General features: G+C 37.8%; 1 protein-coding gene across 2 annotated transcripts in view; it reads right to left on the bottom strand.

Annotated features, from left to right (window-relative positions):
* The window catches only part of GALNT2 (polypeptide N-acetylgalactosaminyltransferase 2), a 94,736-nt gene that overhangs the window by 43,847 nt on the left and 31,021 nt on the right, over nucleotides 1-19,868 (bottom strand). Inside the window, exon 1 of one of the 2 annotated variants that reach the window (XM_054062814.1) lies at nucleotides 8,767-8,867. The exons of the other annotated variant lie outside the window; for it this stretch is intronic. Within the exon in view, the coding sequence (XP_053918789.1) occupies nucleotides 8,767-8,865 (99 nt within the window). The 5' untranslated portion in view covers nucleotides 8,866-8,867. Of the gene's footprint in view, nucleotides 1-8,766; nucleotides 8,868-19,868 lie in introns of those variants that run through there. 2 annotated transcript variants of the gene reach the window in all.

Below are 19,868 nucleotides of genomic sequence, written 5' to 3' on the forward strand. Positions count from 1 at the left end.
TTAAAATAATCTCCTTAATTGACTTAATCTCATGTTTTCAAATCAAACAACAATACCTAATTTTCATGGACTTTAAACTTGTGAAGTGGTCCAAGAGACCTAACTTTGGATTGTAAGAGGAAGGATTATTATTTCCTACATTACTTGAAAAACATTACAACAAAAATTTAAGACATATAATTTATGCAGGATTCTTATTTGAAAAAAAAATGAAAAGTTTAAGAGGGAAATGTATTAGGAAAGTTTTGGGGTTTTTAATTTGTAATACTCAAATGACCAACACAGGCAAAAAGATTCAACAAAATCTGAAGAAAGTCTTACTCTAGGAAAGAGCAGCCCAACTAGGAAGTTATCTGAAAAAAGAGAAGTCTGGTTATCCAGGAGTTATATCCGAAATGGCAGCCTTCCTACTGAGGGGAAAAAAGCTTCTGAAAAGTACCTTCAAGTTGCTGTTTTCATATGTTCATTTCAGTGGAGCTTATTCTGGGCTTCACAGGCAACTCCCTTGGATTTAAAATTCCAGTAATATTCATAATACTCATTTAGAGAGAGGGGGGAAAAGTTTCCCCCGTGTTCCTCCAATTTCCAACATTGATTCTGAATCTGTAAATCTCATTTTCCTTTCAACAGAAAAAATCTCCAGACTCTTGTAGGGTCATTGCCACAAAAATAACAGATGTCAAACTGGAATTATCCCATTATAGTTAAACAAGATAACTACCAAACTATAGGCTGATTTACACACTACATTTAACCAACTGATTTAAGTGTAATCAGCTTCTGTTGTTCTTGCACACTTGTCAAAGGAAATTCTGTTTCCTTTTCTACACTTGCACTGAAGAAGTCCCAATTATAATACCGGTTTTATTCACACAACACTGCCAAAGACAACAGCTTTACTACATCATGTAAGAAGATACATTACTATGACTATGCCAATCAATAAGTGCACCTAAAACCAGTACCGGGCACTGAAGTCCAGCAGTGCAGAACAGTTCATATCTCTTCTAGGAATCCATCAGAGTCTCCAGAACAGGTGACAGCATACAAACTGCCTACTGTAAACTGTCTCTGCTATCCCAGCTCCTAAGCCACTTTGGGAATTTTTTTGGTAGAATAGTAAGTAGTTGAAACAGGCCAAACTTGTGTTGAGGAATATTCAACCACAAATGACAGCATTTCAGCATGCCTCCAGGCGTGTCTGAATTTACCAGTGTAAATTTAGCTTAAGTAGGTACATTAACGAAGAACTAATATTTGGAATTATGTTGAAAAAAGGCATCTGATTTCTAAACACTGAAATGCAAATCTGAATACTGATGCTTTTTTGTTGTTGTTAATCATTTTCAGAGAAAAACAGACATATAAGCACTAAATCAGTTTAAAATGATGTGCTACAAATGCATGGTTTTCACAGCATCATGCATCGAGGATACCAGACAGAAGGAATTTGTCCAAGTTCTTATACTGCATGTCACTATGTTGGTTTGTGCCTTGCACAATTAAGAGGTCAATAACTTTACTTGGAGAAAGTTTTAAGACAATGCCCATCACTTAATCCCCACTCCCCTGAAAAAACAAACCCCGAACCCACTGCACTCCCAAAACCACACAACACTTTTCAAGAAAACCTTCATAGCTCAAGCTGGTAAGGGAAATTATCTGTCACTGTGTGCCGAGTCCCACCAGTACATTGAAACAGAAGCTTTCTGTGGTTCTAGGAAGCTGTATTTCACTAGTTAGCTGGCTTTCTACACAATTTTGAGGATAGCAACACTATGGAAACCCTTAATAAGCGCAAGCTGGAAGAAAAAATTCTTTCCAGTTAGAATGTAAAGGCTTGCAAAATTCCACGAAGCTCTTAACTGTTCCTAATTACTATAATGAATCAAAGACATACCTACATAAGTTGAAAAACATCTATTAGGCAAGGGAAAAAAGAAAAAGAAGAAGGGATTTCTCTCTTGTAATTAAACAAAAACTATTGAGTGTTTCCTCATTCTCTCCTTCCCTTTCCCTTTAACTTTTTAGGAGAAACTCTGCTTTCACATTAATCCTTCTAGCTGAGAAGTACCTGCCATTAAGCATAATTATTCATCAAGTTCTTTTACTTCAGGGCTTTTTTTGTTGTTGTTGTGTTTTGGGTTTTTTTTAATAAACACAAACTAAGTCTAACTTTGCCTTTTGTAGAGATCTAATAGCTAAATGCCATTTTGAATTCTTGCAAATTTAAAGCTTCTAGGAAAGTACCTGGGTACAGCCTTCAGACACTGAGGTGAGCCAAGCTGCCAGGATGAGTTTTCATCACAGATTGCTGGATCTTCAGATTGCCTCCTAGGACTCCCTATAAACCAGCACAGGAATGGGAGAGTACGGAATATTAACCTCAAACCCTTACAGTCTAAATTAGGGCTTTGTGGTATCTTTCTTTTCCAAAATAAGTCTATTTTAATTATTTTTAAAACAATCTACTCGGCCAAAACTGATGTTCTGTTCTAAGCACTGTCACCCAATACAGCATCTGGAAAGCCCATGTGGGAAACCCGTGCCACTTTGGTGCAAATATGTTATATCCTTTAGAGAGAACTTGAGTGCATGAAAGGAGAAGAAAGCAGACATTAAAAATTACAGGCATAAATAAAACCAGTTTCTTTACATGTCTGACTGTAAATTGCTCCAGCATGTTAGGTTGGTGCTCTACATGAATGAATCATATGGTCAAATGACATTCCTATGTTGTCATCATCACATTAGAGTTGTTTTTTCAGCTTGTTTGGAGTGAAAAAATCCTAGCTTCTAATGTGATCTTAAAAAGCCACTCACATTTCATGAGTAATCTCCTTGGTAGACGATAACAATGCTGCACTGACTAAAGTAAATCTAATGAATAAAAACTGAAAAGAAAAGGTTAATGCCCTTTTCTATATTAAAATACTATTAAAACTATTAGTACTTAAAACTTAAAAATACTATTTTCTGACATAGTAAAAAAGCTGACAATATAACGTTATAACCTAAATATGTAAATGCTGTAAGTACAGCTGGACAAGTACTTTAAGCTTATTAAAAAATAAAAAGGTAGCTGCCCAACTAGTGGAGACATAAGCCAAACATTAGATGCACGTGGAGCACCACTAGAATAAAACGTTTATGGTCATTATTCATGCAGTTATTTTCTCAGGCCAGGACACATACAGCAACATCAAAAAAAAGTACATGTCAGCCACAACACCTGAGTTGCAGGGATTTGACATACATTAATTTTTCACATCATGTCACCGCTCCCCATTAATTCCTGATTGAGTACTAGATGACATGCAAAGAAACAAAAACTGCAATCTTTCAAGACCATTCAGTGGAAAATCCAACAACAGTATTGTACTAATGTTTAGATGTATCGAACAAATATAAATTAAATGTGATTTTAAAATTCAATTATCCAAATACCTTTGCTATTCCAAAAGCTCAGAAGTTAAGGTGATATACACTTACTTTATTAAAGCATTCCTTGCAAACCATAAGTACAATTCATTATGGTTTAACTGAATAAACATGGGGAGTAGGGTTATTTATTTATTTTTAGGCTGATTAATATGGACATGTAGCAATCTTTCTTTCAGGATACAGTAAACCCTATGCCTCAGAAACCCTACATCAGTTTACAAACCTCACTATCACCACTTTTCTTTACCTCCTCAATTCACCCACTCCATTAAGACCATCCTGTAGACTGAATTCAAGAAATTATGAAGATGCGATATGAAACCTCCTGTTTCAAGAACTAGACTTGAAAAAGTTGTTCTGTGAAATGATTAGTTCCACATTTGCAACGGCTCTGACTGGTATGGGGAAAGGAAGGAAGAGGTAGTACAAATGCAAAGCAACATTCAAACACATTTTTACAGCATTTTTACACATCTGCAACGAGACACGATCACATTCAGTAAGAAATTTAAGACTAGTGCCGTTTTTGTTTAGAAATCTGTAATTATACGCAGACCTACACTAGTGACCACTTAGCCATCTGGTTTTGGTATATTTGTATTGAATACTATATTCCTTACAAGCGTCACAAAGCAATTAGAATTTTGTCAATTGTTATTTCACTTGGCACAAAAAATAAAGACATTAAACTGATCCAAGTCCCTAGGTATTGCTCCTATATAAAAAAACACTTAAAACCACTACTACTTTTCCTATTTCTGCCTTCCAATACTTTTTTTCAAATTAATGTTTCAAGTATCACGGATTTGACACTTAACTGCTATATTTTAGATCTCATTCTAGCAGATTTCTATCCTACAGCAGCTTCCTACCAACAAGGAAACAACTTAATAATATGTAAATTCACTACAAATATTAAGATACCACATGCCTTAAAAGTAGCAAGTCAGCACAGACTTCAGTAAAGCTCTTGTGGTTGAAAACATCAAAAGTGGGAGCTGACTGTGCCTCCACTACCAGCCATTCCTCTCAGACAATCCAAATGCTGAACAATATACCACATTGGGGCACCAGAGACAGTTGGGAGCTATGGCTACACCATGTGCTACCTGGACAGCTGTTCACTGTCTCTTCATCTGGCTTGCTGCCACTTCCATGGAAAACATCTGACAACACTACCCAAGGGCTAAACTCATCCAGTTATTCTAGACATACGTCAAAGTAACTGCTTTGCTCACCTCCACATACCAGCATAACTTTTCAAAGTTCACACAATACAGGGCTGGGAATTATACAGGACAAAAAAAAAAAAAAAAAAGTTCTGCTTGCCTCGGTAGCAGGGACTCGTAGAATAATTGAGAAATGTGGCTTCAAGGGACAAAATACATGCTAAGGCTTAATATCTGTTTCGGTATTTGCTTTCAAGATGTTGGCCACGGGCCAACTGCAGACAGATTTTCTTCTGCTGATGATTTTCTAAGAGGAAACTGAATACTGGCAGCATCTTCAAAGAGCATCATTTGATCCAGCTGGCCTAATACAAGGCTTCAGTGCATCATGCAGCACAGATCAGTCAAATCAGTTGATGATTTTGGAAGGGGTACTCTTGCTGCAAACAACTCTTCTCTCAGCACTTCATATACTGCTGTTCTGATCGTGTACTTGGGGCCAGATACACAGAAGCACTTTGATGCTATGTAGAGCAGCACTTGGCATTGCAACAATTTAATGCCTGCTACAATTCAGATCCCTAAACCAAGCATGAAGATTCCTCACAGAGCTTATTTACCCAAGAAAAGGACTCAATTTTGAGCAGACAGCCACCTAAGTCACTGAGACAAAGCCCAGTGACCTTTGCTACTGCTAGCACTTAGTGTCTGCCTTTCCCCTCCCCATACTAGCAATTCAGTTTACAATCTTTTTATTAGACATCACCGAGATGCTTACAGAATAGCTAAGTAGGCTCTAAAGTGCCATTTCCTCCTAACCCAGGAAAACCTTTGGCAGAGGATAGAATCCAGCACATTGGCTTGCTTTCTGACCCAGTGCTCACTTGCTGCCTTACAAGAGGTCTTCCAAAACATGACTCCCAAGTCTCTCGATGTAGGAAATGAATCCAAGCTTCCCTACATGCCAGGCAAGCACTCTAGCGATTTAATATAATTCTTTTATGGGGCACCCGTATCTTCCCCTATCGGCAAAAATATTTTGTATGAAACAGATAAAAGCATGGCCTGAAAATGCCTGGAATGCTGCTTCTTACAGACAAGACAAGCAGGAAATATCCCATAAACAAATACTGACTGACTTTTGATTGCCAACTTGCTTAGTGTTATTAAAATGGACATTTCCAGGTACACCAAGAAGCAAAGCATAAATAAAGAGAAAAAACAGTTAATATAGATATGTACATACACACTTTGTGATATTTGGCTACCTCTGGTAAATGTAATATCTGAAATTACTACAGCAAAGATGATTTAATTTTTATTTTGATTCCTTTACTCAGTTAAAATAAATTGCTGCCAAAGATACACTCCTTTAAAATGTTTGAATAATCAAAACAATAACAGAAGCTTCCAGCAGGGGGAAACAAACACACACACCCTTCATGCACACAAGAAGGCAATTTTAAATTCTCAAAAAACAAGGACAAAAAGTAATCAAGATTATACTTTGATGGCTCCAAATATAGGAAGTATGTCTAGTTATGCTCTTAGTGAGTACACTCAAAACATTCTGCAAATGCTGTAGTCTCCAGGCAAAATTAAATGCCTTACCATCCTACCTTATCTGTAAATTTTAGCTTTTAACTTGGGGAAAAGTACACATCTTGGAGCTTCACAGGCACTATCTGAAGTACTGAAACAACTATGAAACATGACATTTTATAAACCCAGAATGGATTAGGCAAAAATAATTTTTTACCTGAAGTTTCTCATATACATGCATAAATATTCTCTGAGGCAGGTTCAATCCAGCTTTGCAGCAGAAGACTTATTTGTACAGCAAAGGGGATCAATTGGAAGTTCTTGTTCAACTTAATTTAAGAGTTCTGGGCACAACAAACTTATTCAACTGAGGAGCTAATGCGCAGCAGATACCCCCAGGTAGGGCATATATGACTATTCTGGCCGTAAGCTTTTAAGTATGAGTAAGCTGTTAAATACAAAGACTTGCATTTCAAGTATATGCTAGGGAACTGATTAGAATTTGAAGATAACCTAAAAGCAACAGCATGATTTATTCCCCAGATCTCCACGTTGGTTTAATATACACTGGGCTAACTCATTAGCCACAAATGCTATGCAGCTTTAAACTGTGTTTCAGTACTTAACCACAAATGATAAATTCTTCTGTAGGCATCTAACATCATATAACATGATCCTAAAGGTATATAAAAAAACCTCCAACACTTTTACAGCTCTGAGAGATTTCAAGTATCCAGCTCCAGGTGACCTCTAATAAATCACATTCCCTTCCCCTAGAGATTTCATCCACTCTGGGAATAAGTACCTTAACTGAGTGGACAACCTTATCACCTACAAAGAACACAGAAAACTAAGTGTTAACTTGCTTTACAAAGTTGGCAAGCTAGTATACCACAAGAAAAAGGAAAAAAAACACCACAAAATCCACAAGCACCCTTCGTTTTCTTCAGCTGTACAGTGAAAAAAGCTGCTGGAGCTGAAGTCACAGTCAGACTGAGAGTGAGAGGACAGTTAAGACAGTGCAGTAACACACAATTCAACTCAGATGAAGTGTGGGTGGATAAGAACACATCTTGCCAGTGGCTACTTCCAACATCATCAGTTAACCCAAGTCTACCACGCCTAAAGAAGCCCTACCTACGAAGCAAAAATCTTCAGTGGCTACCACAGACAAGCAGGACAGCACCCACTGTCATGTGCCCAAGAACCAGAAAGCAACCCAAAATCTCACTCTGACTCCTTGGGGAGACTGTCACCTCTCCACAGAAACAGCACAAGGGAGGGGAAATTCTCATACTCCAGAAAGAGTATGAATGAAACGAAAACGCTCCAGAGGAGCGATTAAAAGGCTCCATTTTTTTTTTTTCCCCTAAGACTACTCAATTCTCATGATTCAGGAGGCTGCATTAATGAGTAAGGGTGGATTGGGTTGGGTGAATGGATGAGATAACAGATGGACAAGTAGAAAGGACAAGAAAAATTTAAGGGTACTGGGACTGATGGAAGGGGAAACTCAAGTGCATCAGTAACTTGGAAAACAAGGAATAACCATCTCTACGGATGGCAGCAGGGAGTCTGAAACGGTATCTAGTATTTCCTGGTAGATTTATCACATCTCAAAAAAAAAATCTCACTTGTCTGCACTACCTGCCACAGGCTACAGAAATAAGCAACCATTGCAAATGTTTTGTGATGCTTTAAATGTAACACAACATCTAAGTCTATTATCACTCACTTTTAGTTCCCAAAAGGAAATTTTGATGGAGACAAAATAAGACATTTATTTCAATAGTTAATTCTATAGGGGTGTTAATGCTTAAAACAGCCTTCTATTCCAAAATAGTCAGTGCAGACATAGTTACACAATTTACACAGTAAGTGTACATTCAGCAGGAATAGTGTTTACATTGCTCTTTCAGTTGTGTTAGATTGGAAATAAATCCAAGAATAAATTAATCGTAAATCTTCATCAATCAAAAGGAACTGAGTGATCTTATCTGTTATACATATGCCAAGAAAAAAAAAAAAAACAAAACCTAGACAGCAAAAAAGAAGAGTCAGGAAGATGCCACAAAACTTTACTATTTGCAACTTGTTAAAAGCATCTTATTGGTATGTCCACCTCCAGGGAGCATTTTGTCATCATGGCTTATATGGGTTAAAAAGTGGTTTGATGTACATACTCAAGTAGCAGCATTAATTCTAGTATGCCTATCTCATATCTACTACTCTTCCCAAACTCTATAACAATTGCAAAGAATATTTTGGATTTTTTTTGGTTGGTTGTTTTAATTGATCAGTTTCTGGTATGGGACACAGTAGAAAAAGTGGCAACAGGTCTCCAAAACGCAGGGCATGGCTTGATGCACAAACAGTACCTACCCACTGCATTTCTTTCAAAGTCCACAGCTCTTGTTTGACAATTACTGTGTGTATTCACTTTCTCGCTTGAGTGCTTTCCAAGATGTGAAATCTGAACATTCAAGTAGCTTAATAGAAGTACACAAACTCCAATTCAGATCCAAGAGATATAATGGTCACACTAGTGATTAAAAAAATCAACACGATTAGACTAAACCCCTGTTCAACAATCCCAGTTTATTGTACTTACAGTAGATGGAAGATCCCATGGAACAACTAGTCCAGCAAGTGGAAGAAATGAGAAGGGCAATGTAATCTTAAACTGCTGCAAAGACTTGCAAAGGAGCATGCAGCTGGTGCTGCTTACTCTCACAAGCCAGCATCTTTAAAGGCCAGCTGCTGCTGAAAGGAGTTGTTCACACTTCACTAGATATCCACTCAGCTGCTGGACTGCCCCCACTTCTCCCCTTAAAGACACTGGTGTGGCAGGTCAGGTGATCAGATTTATTCGACTGACTTAACAGTGAGCAGTGGGGTTGGTGTAGGGATGTATGAATGTATTATTTCACTGTCTGAGTTTTTTTTAAACCCCAAGATCAACCACTAAGTTATCTAATTTATTTCATGCAAGGGAAGCAGCACCCATGGTAGCAGGGAATAAAGCACTGAAAGGGGTGTTCCCATTACAAGTAAAGGATTACAAGTTTAGTCACATTAAACCACCCATCACTCAAAACCACTACATATTTTTCTGCTTGAAAGAAGGCAATTACTCCAACAAATGTTCAGGCATGATTTAATGCCATCCCTTGTTAATTCTACAATATCAGAAGAGTCTGATGAATTAGCCTGCATTTCAAAGTCCTGTCCCTAATCTTTGAATTCAACCCATCACTCCTTGCTCTTAACTCCAAGACTGACAAAAAAAAAAAAAAAAGCAGCTTTTCCACAGAATTAAAGGAAGGACACAGAAGGCAAAGGGCATGGTGCATTGTTTTAATATTTATACACATGATCAAGTCTTACATTTTCTGGAAGTCTAGAAAGCTGGAGTTAAATAATTGAAAGAAAAGCAAAGGATTGAATAAATAAGCAGAACTCAGCTTATAATCTATGCATCTAATAACTGAACTATACAGAAGTATTCCAATAACCCAGGTATTTCCAATTCTCCATCTCTACTTATGAAAGAAGCAGTATGCTTCTTGTACTGCTACCCACAATACAAGAACCAGCTGGGGCAGAAGGGAAGAATGGAAGAAAACACCTCCCCTATGCCTTTGCTCACATCTTGAAGTATAAAGAGCAGAAGGAGAAAGCATTTAGAACTCCCCCCTTCTCAGTTTAATTTTGTTTCATAAATATTTAAACCTGAAAAAGTAACCAAGATGGAAGGAGGTACGTTTATCAGAAATTTAAGTATATGTAAAGACAAAGCTGCTGTCACACCTGCAGTTTATTAGTAACGGGAACAAGGTGATTATTACAACAAACAACACAGAAACAGGATACAAGAGTGCTATCTTACACGAGGAAAAAAAAATGTAGCTAACAGGTTGAGCATTTTGCTGGATCAGATCTGCAAGGTTACGATGCAACGAAGCAACACATTACACCACAGTTTCTCAGCCATAACAGAAGGTTATTTGCAGGTGTACAACAGAACTGAAGGTATGTTGAGACAATGGAATTAAAGTTCCTGTGTCTTGGATCTGTCTGTAGAATGCAAAAGCATTGCTGTGTTCTCCAAGAAAACAAAAGGAAAGCAAAAAGCAAGACTGACTTAAAATTTCTAACCTTTTTAAGAAGGGAAAAAGATTAATATTCAGATTCAGAAACTGAGCCACTGAAAAAAAACCACAGAGGAACTATTTCATTCTACCTCGTTCAAGGAGGACACCTTTGAATGCAAACAGATGGAATAATACCCAGAAGTCTAAAAAATTACTAACTCCTCTAATTAAATAACCTTATGACAAGCCTGCAATTGACGGATGACTTCTACCTTCAATAACTCTCTGCATATTTTCTCTTCCATCCCAACATTAGGATTTACGGACAAGTTTCTGCAGCTCTGGACACACGCACGGTATACATAATATTACAATTTAGCACTGTTTAACTGCAGATTCTTATTCAAAAAAGAAACCAAAATTTTTCTCCAGAGCACCTGGAAGGTTTTAGTACAGTCTAAAAACTCTGAGAGTATTTTATATCTACAAATATATTTAAACATTAAAGGCTCCATAGTACGAAATTCACACCAACAACTGCCAATAACATCTTCCAAGTTTTCCAGACCTAAACATCATCATTCATCTGAAATACACTGGATTACTGAATCAAAGCTCAATCCCATAATGAAACAAATGCCTATCACAAACCAGACAAGAAGTGTGAAAGGCAGACTCCTGCGTCACCGGGGAAAAAAACAGTAATCATCACGGAGATAAGGGACCGCTATACTTCCTTGAAATTCTTTCTGCCAGATTTTAGTACTAAGATTTCTATCTGAAGAAGTCAATATAGATCTTTGTATCTCTGCTCAACAAAGGTATAATGTTGTACACTTTCCCGTGAAAGACATCGTTCTGCAATAAGGAACCAAATGGAAAATAAAAGCTTGCTTTTTTTGTCTATGAAGGTTAACACTCAAACATGCTATTTCAGGAAACCAGCGTCACAGAACTATTAGTAAAATAATAGACTACACAGACCCACAGCTTTAAGGCAGCAATTCAGGTGTTTCACCTTGCAGCTATAATTCTGCCTCTAGCACATAGGTCTGCTTTCCCTTCGAACTACACTTCATTAGTTCGGCTGTACTTCTGGAGAAACTACGTTCCTTCGTGTTGGGATCCCATTTGTACAGTCCAGAGCAAAGGCAGATAGAAAGGTGAGGAGGAGAGAAGCAGCTTTATGCAGCTAAATTTCATACCAAGTGTATAAATGGAGCCTTCTAGATACAATTTAGGTCCTGTATGCAAACCCTTCAAGACTTCCAGTGTATCAGATGTCACTGAAACCTGGAGAACTTAACCTTCAGTTGTGAGACAAAACTAATATTACACAAGCCTGTCCACAGGAAAACAAGTTTTTCAGGACTGAGGGGAAAGGTGTTTAGAAACAGCTGGGCAATTTACTGAAGCATCCCAGGAATTCTGCACTCACAAGCAACAAGCTGGAAGGCAATTTCACACTACACAGGCACACAGGAGTTAATCTCATTCTAAAAGAGTGGGAAGCCTCCTGGATATTAAGGCCTAGCAAGAAGAGAATAGAGGCTAAAGTCTGCTCATAGCCCATTCATCTGCAGTCCCTCAGAGAAGAGGTCACCAACTGTGCACCCTTTACAAAGATCTCTAACAACTCCACAAAGAGCCCTTATCACAGAAACTGACCTAAAAAGGGGAAAAGGCAGAACTAAAGACTCATCCAAGCATGACAGCTAAACTGGGTGCAGTGCAGAAAGCTTTTGAGCTGCTCTCAAACCTACCAATAAGGAAAAGTCTTGGAATTTAACAACTCAAAAGCCTCAACAGGAAAGATTACTCCAACTCAGATTCCTCTTTAAGGCTAAGTGATAAATTAGAAACATCTCAAAGTCTAAATTTAAACCCTTCTGCAGGATTTTATGAACTACCATTTTCTAGAATTCATTAGCTCAAAGAAGGGTTTTTTACTACCAACGTGGAAATGGAATATTAGCCTTAACGTTGGAAAATGCCAAAAGATGAGGTAAAAGACATCATCTGTTTTGGAAGTTATGAATGGTATACAAAAGGCAAGAGCAAAACGTCACTCCTATCATCTACTGTTTCCACAACATATACTGCCTCGCTAGTTTCAACAGTGAGTTCTGCCTCCTCTCACTGGATATGCCCATATACTGGCATTTAAGTCAGAAATCATCCGAAAGTGAGAAAATAAAAAAAAGGATTTGAGGAGAAAGACTCCTTAAATTCCTAACTGTGTCAATTCATAGGAAGTGTTCCAGGCCAGGCTGGATGGAGCCTTGAGCAGCCTGATCCAGTGGGAGGTATCCCCTGCCCATGGCAGGGAGGTTGGAACTAAATGATCTTTAAGGTCCCTCCCAATCCAAAACATTATATGATTCTAAATTTATGTACACGCATACATGTCTAAATAATACGTGTGTGCATATATACAAAAATTAATACGTCTGTGTGTATATATACAAAAATATATACATACATGAATACACAGAGAAGTACACATTCACTTTAGCAGAGAGAAGCACACATTCACTTTAGCAGAGAGAAGCACACATTCACTTTAGCAGAGAGAAGCAGACTTGTATCACAGACTTACTTTGTGGTCAAAAGACAGGCAGGTACAGGGTGAGACTAAGCCCACTTTCAAAAGCTCAACAGAAATCTAGTAAGTAATTTGAGCTCCCATTAGAAGACAGAAAAAAAAAGTTTCATTGTTCTCTGGCAAGTGAGAGAAGAGTTGAAATGCTGATCACAGCAGCACAGCAATAACAAAATCAAGAGATAAATTACTCCAAAGAAAAAAAAAAAAAACTAAGGAGAAGGAACAAGATTTTACAAAGACTAAGGAAAAATAGTAATTAATATCAACTGTCTTGAATCCAAGCCACAGTAGCATTCTCAAATTTAGCTGGTAGAATAAAAGAGTGTGTCCAGCTTCCCAAAAAATACATTGTTATGTGGATCAGAAAAGTCCTTACAGATGAGAGCGTAAGGATGATACTCAGGAAAGAGAACGTAAGCCTATACAATAGAAGGCATCTCCAAATCACAAATTAGCTCCTATAAGAATATTGTTATCAGTTTGATGCTTGTACTGACCAGCAGGATTCATATTGAGAAAGATAAAATATTCACAGCCGTACAGTCAAGTACTCTACATGAACATACTAACTCATTCACATGGTGGTGGTCAATCAAGCAGGACACAGTCAGGTAATGCAGTAAGTATCTAACACTACAAATCATTTGAAAGAATTAATACAACTTTCATGACCATAAAGAATTTATTTCATTACTAGGATATTACCACTTATTTCTCATGATTTTTTATTTTCTGTAACAGTTAAAACAGTAGCAGAACTGACAGAATGAAATAGCTTATGCGGTGGGAAAGGACTGAGGGTTATTTTAGTATTGGCCATTTCATAAAATATGATTTTGAGATAGTAACATGTTCTTTCCTTGCATCTGTCTCAAAAACATGGGAGTTTATTTAAGCCCTTCTATACACGGCAGATTTGGTCCTTGATTTTGCACAGCAGTAACGCCACTTCACACTTGAAAACTGACTCATGTACTCTTTTCCAATTGTTATATGACCAGAACAGCATCTCTACAGAATAGTAACCTTCTTTCTGTCTAAAGAGGTGATCACTATCTTTAAATCATTCTCACATTCCATTACAAACTGCCACTGAGTTGACTAAAATCAGAGATATCTCATCACACATAAAAAATAATTTTCAACAGTGAACTGTGCAATCAAATTGCCATGGGTTTTTTTTTTTTTCCCACTTTTACCAATTGTAGAGACTGTTCATACTCTCTCATATAGAAACTGATTTTACATAGAACTTTAAGCAGGCTCATCTTACAAATACATAAAACACCTGTTAAGGCCTAAGAGTTCAGACAACAGGGATGAAGGGAACAAGTACTAACGTCAGATACTACATACAGATAAAGACAGTTGCATCACTGGCTTTTTAACTATTTGCTTAGTTGATGTGCTTTCAAATCATCTGTAATTCTTCATCACAATGAGGCATTAAGTGTCAGGTTTCATCAGCCAGTCTTTTCAGTTCAAGTCTGAATGAATATTTGAGAGAAATAGGTTACCGCTGTAGACATCCAGTATTTCAAGCCTGAAAGCTAGATCCTCTAAAGCAAAACAAAAAATCCACACCTAAACCAAAACAACTTTTCTGGGTATTTAAGTCTCAGAATAGTTCGTTTCACCTAAAATATTTAGAGCAGAGAACAAGAAACAAGTAGTTCAAAATTGAGGGATTCAAACTACTTAAGTCATAAGTTCTCAGATGACTTGTTTTGTGCAGCGTGGATAAATAAACCTGGTAGAGTCAACTGGCTCCAATACTTAGAACTCATTTTGCTATCCAAAAATTAGCGCCATCAGATTTAACAAACTCTACTCCAATGTCTTCTCCTATTTTGCTCGCATTCTGGAAAAAAGCACAAAAATATTGAGCCACACCATACAAGTGCAACAGAGCTTCTGAGAGGTAGTGCTTAGCAGAGCCATGCTTTTCACTTACATGGACTAATACTTCAAAAGCTATTTCTAGGCTACTGAGTAAATATGATCTCTCAGAATTCCTTAAATTCTGACTTACTTAGCCAGATTAATAGTTGAGTTACAGCCGAAATGCAGCTTTACCATCATTTTTAAGACTTCAGTAACACTAGAACACAAGCAACAGCATTTATAAGCTAAGGCCATGAAAAATTCATCTTTGTCATCTTAACCCACAAGGAGTTACAAATATTTCAATTCACAATGCAGTGAAGTGAATCTAATCTGCCCTTATCTATTACATTGGCTCATTTGAAAGAATTTGACAAAGACGAAAGATTGGTGTTTATTTTCAACTGAGTAAAAGATTCAAAAGCTGGAGGAAGAAGAATAAGGAAGGACCGAATGGGACAGTCCATCAGAGTTTTCTGAGTCAGGAGTGCACCCTCAGTCAGTTTGCACATGACACCAGCCAAGTGGTACAGTTGTCACAGCAGAAGAACAGGATGTCATCCAGAGGGACCTAGACAGGCTGGAGAAGTGGGCCTATGTGAACCTCTTGAGGTTCAACAAAGCCAAGTGCAAGATACTACACCTGGGTCAGGGCAATCTGCAGTTTCAATACAAGATGAGGAACAACATGATTGGGAGTAACCCTATGGAGAAGGAATTCGGGGTGCTGGTTGATGAGATGAGCCAGCAATGTACGCTCACAGACCAGAAGGCCAACCGTATCCTGGGCTGCATCAAAAGGAATGTGTCCAGCAGGTTGAGGGAGGTGATTCTGTCCCTCTGCTTTGCTCTCATGAGACACCACTTGGAGTATTTTGTCCAGTTCTGGAATCCTCAACATAAGAGGGATATGGAACTGTTGGAACGGGATCAGAGGAGGACTACGAAGATGATCAGAGGGCTGGAGCACCTCCGCTATGAGGACAGGCTGAGAGAGTTGGGGTTGTTCAACCTGAGGAAGGGAAGGGTCAGGGGAGACCTTATAGAGGCCTTCCAGTACCTTAAGGGGGCATAAAAGAAAGGTGAGGAGGGACTTTTTAAAAGGGCATGTAGTGATAGGACAAGGGAGAATGGCTTTAAGCAGGAAGGGGGAAGATTTAGATTAGTCATTAGGAAAAAATTCTTCACCACGAGGGTGGTGAGGCACTGGTACAGGTTGCCCAGGGAAGTTGTGGAGGCCCCATCCCTGGAAGTATACAAGATCAGGTTGAGCAGCCTGACCTAGTGGGAGGTATTTCTGTCCATGGCAGAGGGACTGGAACTGGATGATCTTTAAGGTCCCTTCCAATCCATTCTATGAAGAAAAAACAAGCAAAGAAATCACTACCAGCCCACTGACACACAGAGGCACCAAAAACACCCCTAGAGAAAATGAAGAAAAAGTTGAGAACTATCAAGCAACAATTCAAAGCAAGTATTTCTATGACATTTAATAGCAACTTTAAAATTTTATTATTAAGAACAGACTACTTGAAAACTCATTTATTTTGCTTTTGCAGGAAAACAAATAAAGACAGACACATAGATTAGGTCACGTGCTGTAAATTGTGTGCTGTTTTGTTGATGGATATTATTCACACGTAGAGACTATAGTTCAAAAAAGAAATGCTAAAGTAAATTCTGAAAAATAAACCCCTCTAAGTTTAGACATTCACAAATAATTTAAAAGCCGAAAGGACGGAAAGACACGTTAACTTCTGCAGCTACTGAGCTAATGAATGCTGCTTTTCAAAAGCCAAATAACTGCTATGTTTTGTCAGCCCCAAGCAATACTGGTTGTTGACTCCAACCTTCTTCCCCTTTTTCCTATTCACACATGCGCTTGCACTTATTTCCTCCAAGAGTACGAATCAGTCCTTAAAACCAGAGTTGAATTCTTTGATACTCAAACTGAGCAGCTGCCACTGAATCAAGCTGCGACACAAACAGGAGCAAGTTATAGCCAATGGTTTCTCATATCACTTTTGAAAGCCACCATCTCCACTTCCTCAGTGTAACATCAAAACCTGTTCTGATCCTGCATTTCATAACGCTGTCCCCTTCCCTTTCTCCAAAGGTTTTTGACTGCTGGCACTATAAAAGAGGGAGTTGCTTATTGCCAGCATGAGCTGCACCTGAAAAGCCTATATATTGTTTGGGATGGCCATACTTGGTTTCAAAGCAGTGCTAAACCTGTTCACATATTTTCTGCTACTGCTTCAAAGCCACAACCACCAATTTTACAGTTTCTCATTCTGGTGAACCCTTCACCATTAGCACTTAAGGCAAAACACTCAAAACCCCATTATCAGCTACCCATCTAATGCCAACCACTTGTTCCAATGGTGCGTATTTATAAACAATGTTGAGATTATATAAAGCTAGTACTTGCACAAAATCGTTACTGCATTTATTCCTGTATCAGTGCTCTCATTACTACCAAAGGAAAGCTAGAGTCACTAGAAACAACTAGCCTGTTGTTAAAAATGAAATAGGAGAATAGTCAGGTATAAATGGGACCTCAGAATTTTAAAACTGTGTTTAAGTAGGTGAAAACCAATAGAATATTCAATATCTGTTTTAAAACCTGTGACCTAAAATGGGAGCAACAGGTTTTCTGTTGAGAAACACATTTAAGTAAATTGTTTTTTAATCAGGCTATTAGTTTAAATGCTTTTCAGATACAATAGTAAGAACATCTTATTGAACACGTGAGTACAAACAACAGCTTGGAGAATCATCTTGGTACACTGCATTCATAAACCTGAAGCAGGTTTATTGATTAGTTTTGGACATAGGAAGATCTTCAATTTATAATATCACCATATTTGAGGCAAAGATAAACTTACACAGAAACTGGTATGCTGCAGTTTACACTTAAGTTTAATAGAAGGCATTGATTTTGTCTTAAGCATCAGTTTATTCCACTGACTACAAACCACTGCTGCTAGAATCACTGTAGAGAAGGCAATTCAATTTTTAGATCTTCAAATATCATTTTGTGCTGTTTTTCCAAAGTGTTTTAATTAATGGTTAAATTGTCTTTGTGGAATAAAAGTCTTTACACCACTGCAAGTAAAAAGCGGAGTAGAATTTAAGCCTAGGATACAATGCCTTACAACAATTATTCAAGATTTGTCTACTGAGTTTAGCATTCTGAAGTAGTTTGCCGCCATCCATAATTTAAGCCTTGTAAATAGCAAGCAGTACCTTGTATTTCTTAGTGTCCTTCTGCAAAACAGTGAACCTACGCCTATTTTCTTCTTCCATTAAGTACTTTAAAGTTGAAGTAGTACATTTCTCCTCTCCTGTTTAATTTACATTTCTTCACCCAGTTCTCCCATCTTGCACTCAGCATGCTAAGTTTCTGTTGTGGTTTGGGACTGGTGGATGGTGGTTTTCTTTCATTTTTTAATCCACATTTCTATATGGAATGATTTAAAAATAAAAGGGAGAGACTGTCCCCATAACAGTTTATTTCATATGCTTATTTTTCCTTTCTCTCCTCCACAAAGGAAAACATACAGTACCACTCAGAGCAGTTTACAAACCTGATGGATAATTCTGGGGAACACCTACCACTACAACCACCCATTTCATATCGAAGATCTCAGCCCTACCAAGGAACATGAGCATATGGGGCAGGGGAATCTATACAAAATTATCTGTAGAACATAACTTATCAGCCCTCAGGTGTGACATGAAGAGGACTCGCTTCTTAACAAAAGATAATGCTCTTCACTTTTTAACCAGGTTAGTCCTCAATTTGAGTTTAAATTCCAGGCAACTCTGTGGCAAGAGCAGAGACAAAGAATTTGAGGAAAAATGCAGAACCGACAGAAGCAAAGTCACGAGATTTTTTTCAGAAGAAAGGGCTCATCTGGAACCCTCTAGATGAGAGGAAAGAGGGGAGAAGAATATAATATACTGTTAACTCATAAAACCCAAACACATATCTAAAAAAAAAAAAAAAGGAAGCTGTATACTCAGGTTTAATTAGCATCTTGGGATTACTTCTACCATAAACCCCTGGAAGGCAGCAGAGATCATAAGGAATGGTTCTCCAAATGAAAAGAAATCTAGAGCTCTGCACCAGCAGCACCAAGAAAAACAAACCTGCTCCAAAGTCCAAAATGAATCTTAATCATGGATATCTACAAACTATGTAACAGTACGAATAATACATATTCCAGATAAGAGAAAGTAAATAAATATTTGTTCTCTTAATGAAATCATTCCTTTGTAGATTAAATCAAATTTTTACTTAACTTTGAGTTCTTACAATTTCATCTCCCTAAACGAACCTCATTCCTGATGACATCAGATTTTCTTGGAGCTGCAGGGCTCTAAACTTTCTAGAAAGTGTATGAAATCTTGTAACATTTTGAAGAAAATCATGTCTTTATTGCCAGGCAAATACTAAAAGCAAGACTTTCTGTAGCTAGGATTAAAAAAAAAAAAAAATTGGTGTTGGAAGCAGGAAATAAACCAAGTGTCAGGAAACTCAAACGAGAGCACTACTGGAATAACGATACCATCTTCCTCCTCCACATCACTGACTGGATGTGTTTGGCTTTCAATGAAGGAATAGATTAAAATTAATTTCCCTGCTCCTGCAACCAGACATTTTGCAGTTTGCATTCTTAATCTGCTTTCTACATCGGATCAGCACGTAGAAGGATGAATTACACATACACATCGGCAATATGTTTAGCTACAGCTGAAACAGGTTCAGAAAACCCTTAAAGTTTATTTCCAACAAGCAATGGATATCCAGTTTTGAAAATGTAAAAAAGTAAACCTGGTTTTGTTATAAGCACGATGACACTAAAAGATTAGCCATTTAAGTAGTGACTGACTAGCAAGAACTAAGGACATGTGTGAGACGAAGGCAAAGGAGCAGAGCTGGCAGACACAGAAGAGCACATCATCAGGGTTCTGCAGAACAGAGAATGAGAGTTCTGCTTTTTTGAACAGAGCTGTTCTAGCAGTGATTGAAACTTATTAGAGAATACTTTCAAGCAGAGTTTCTAGGGCCTTACATCTAGATACCTATTTATCTCTTATCGAGTGCCAACAGAGCACCACTTT

The sequence above is a fragment of the Cuculus canorus genome, chromosome 3 (assembly GCF_017976375.1).
Source record: "Cuculus canorus isolate bCucCan1 chromosome 3, bCucCan1.pri, whole genome shotgun sequence".
Classification (NCBI taxonomy): domain Eukaryota; kingdom Metazoa; phylum Chordata; class Aves; order Cuculiformes; family Cuculidae; genus Cuculus; species Cuculus canorus.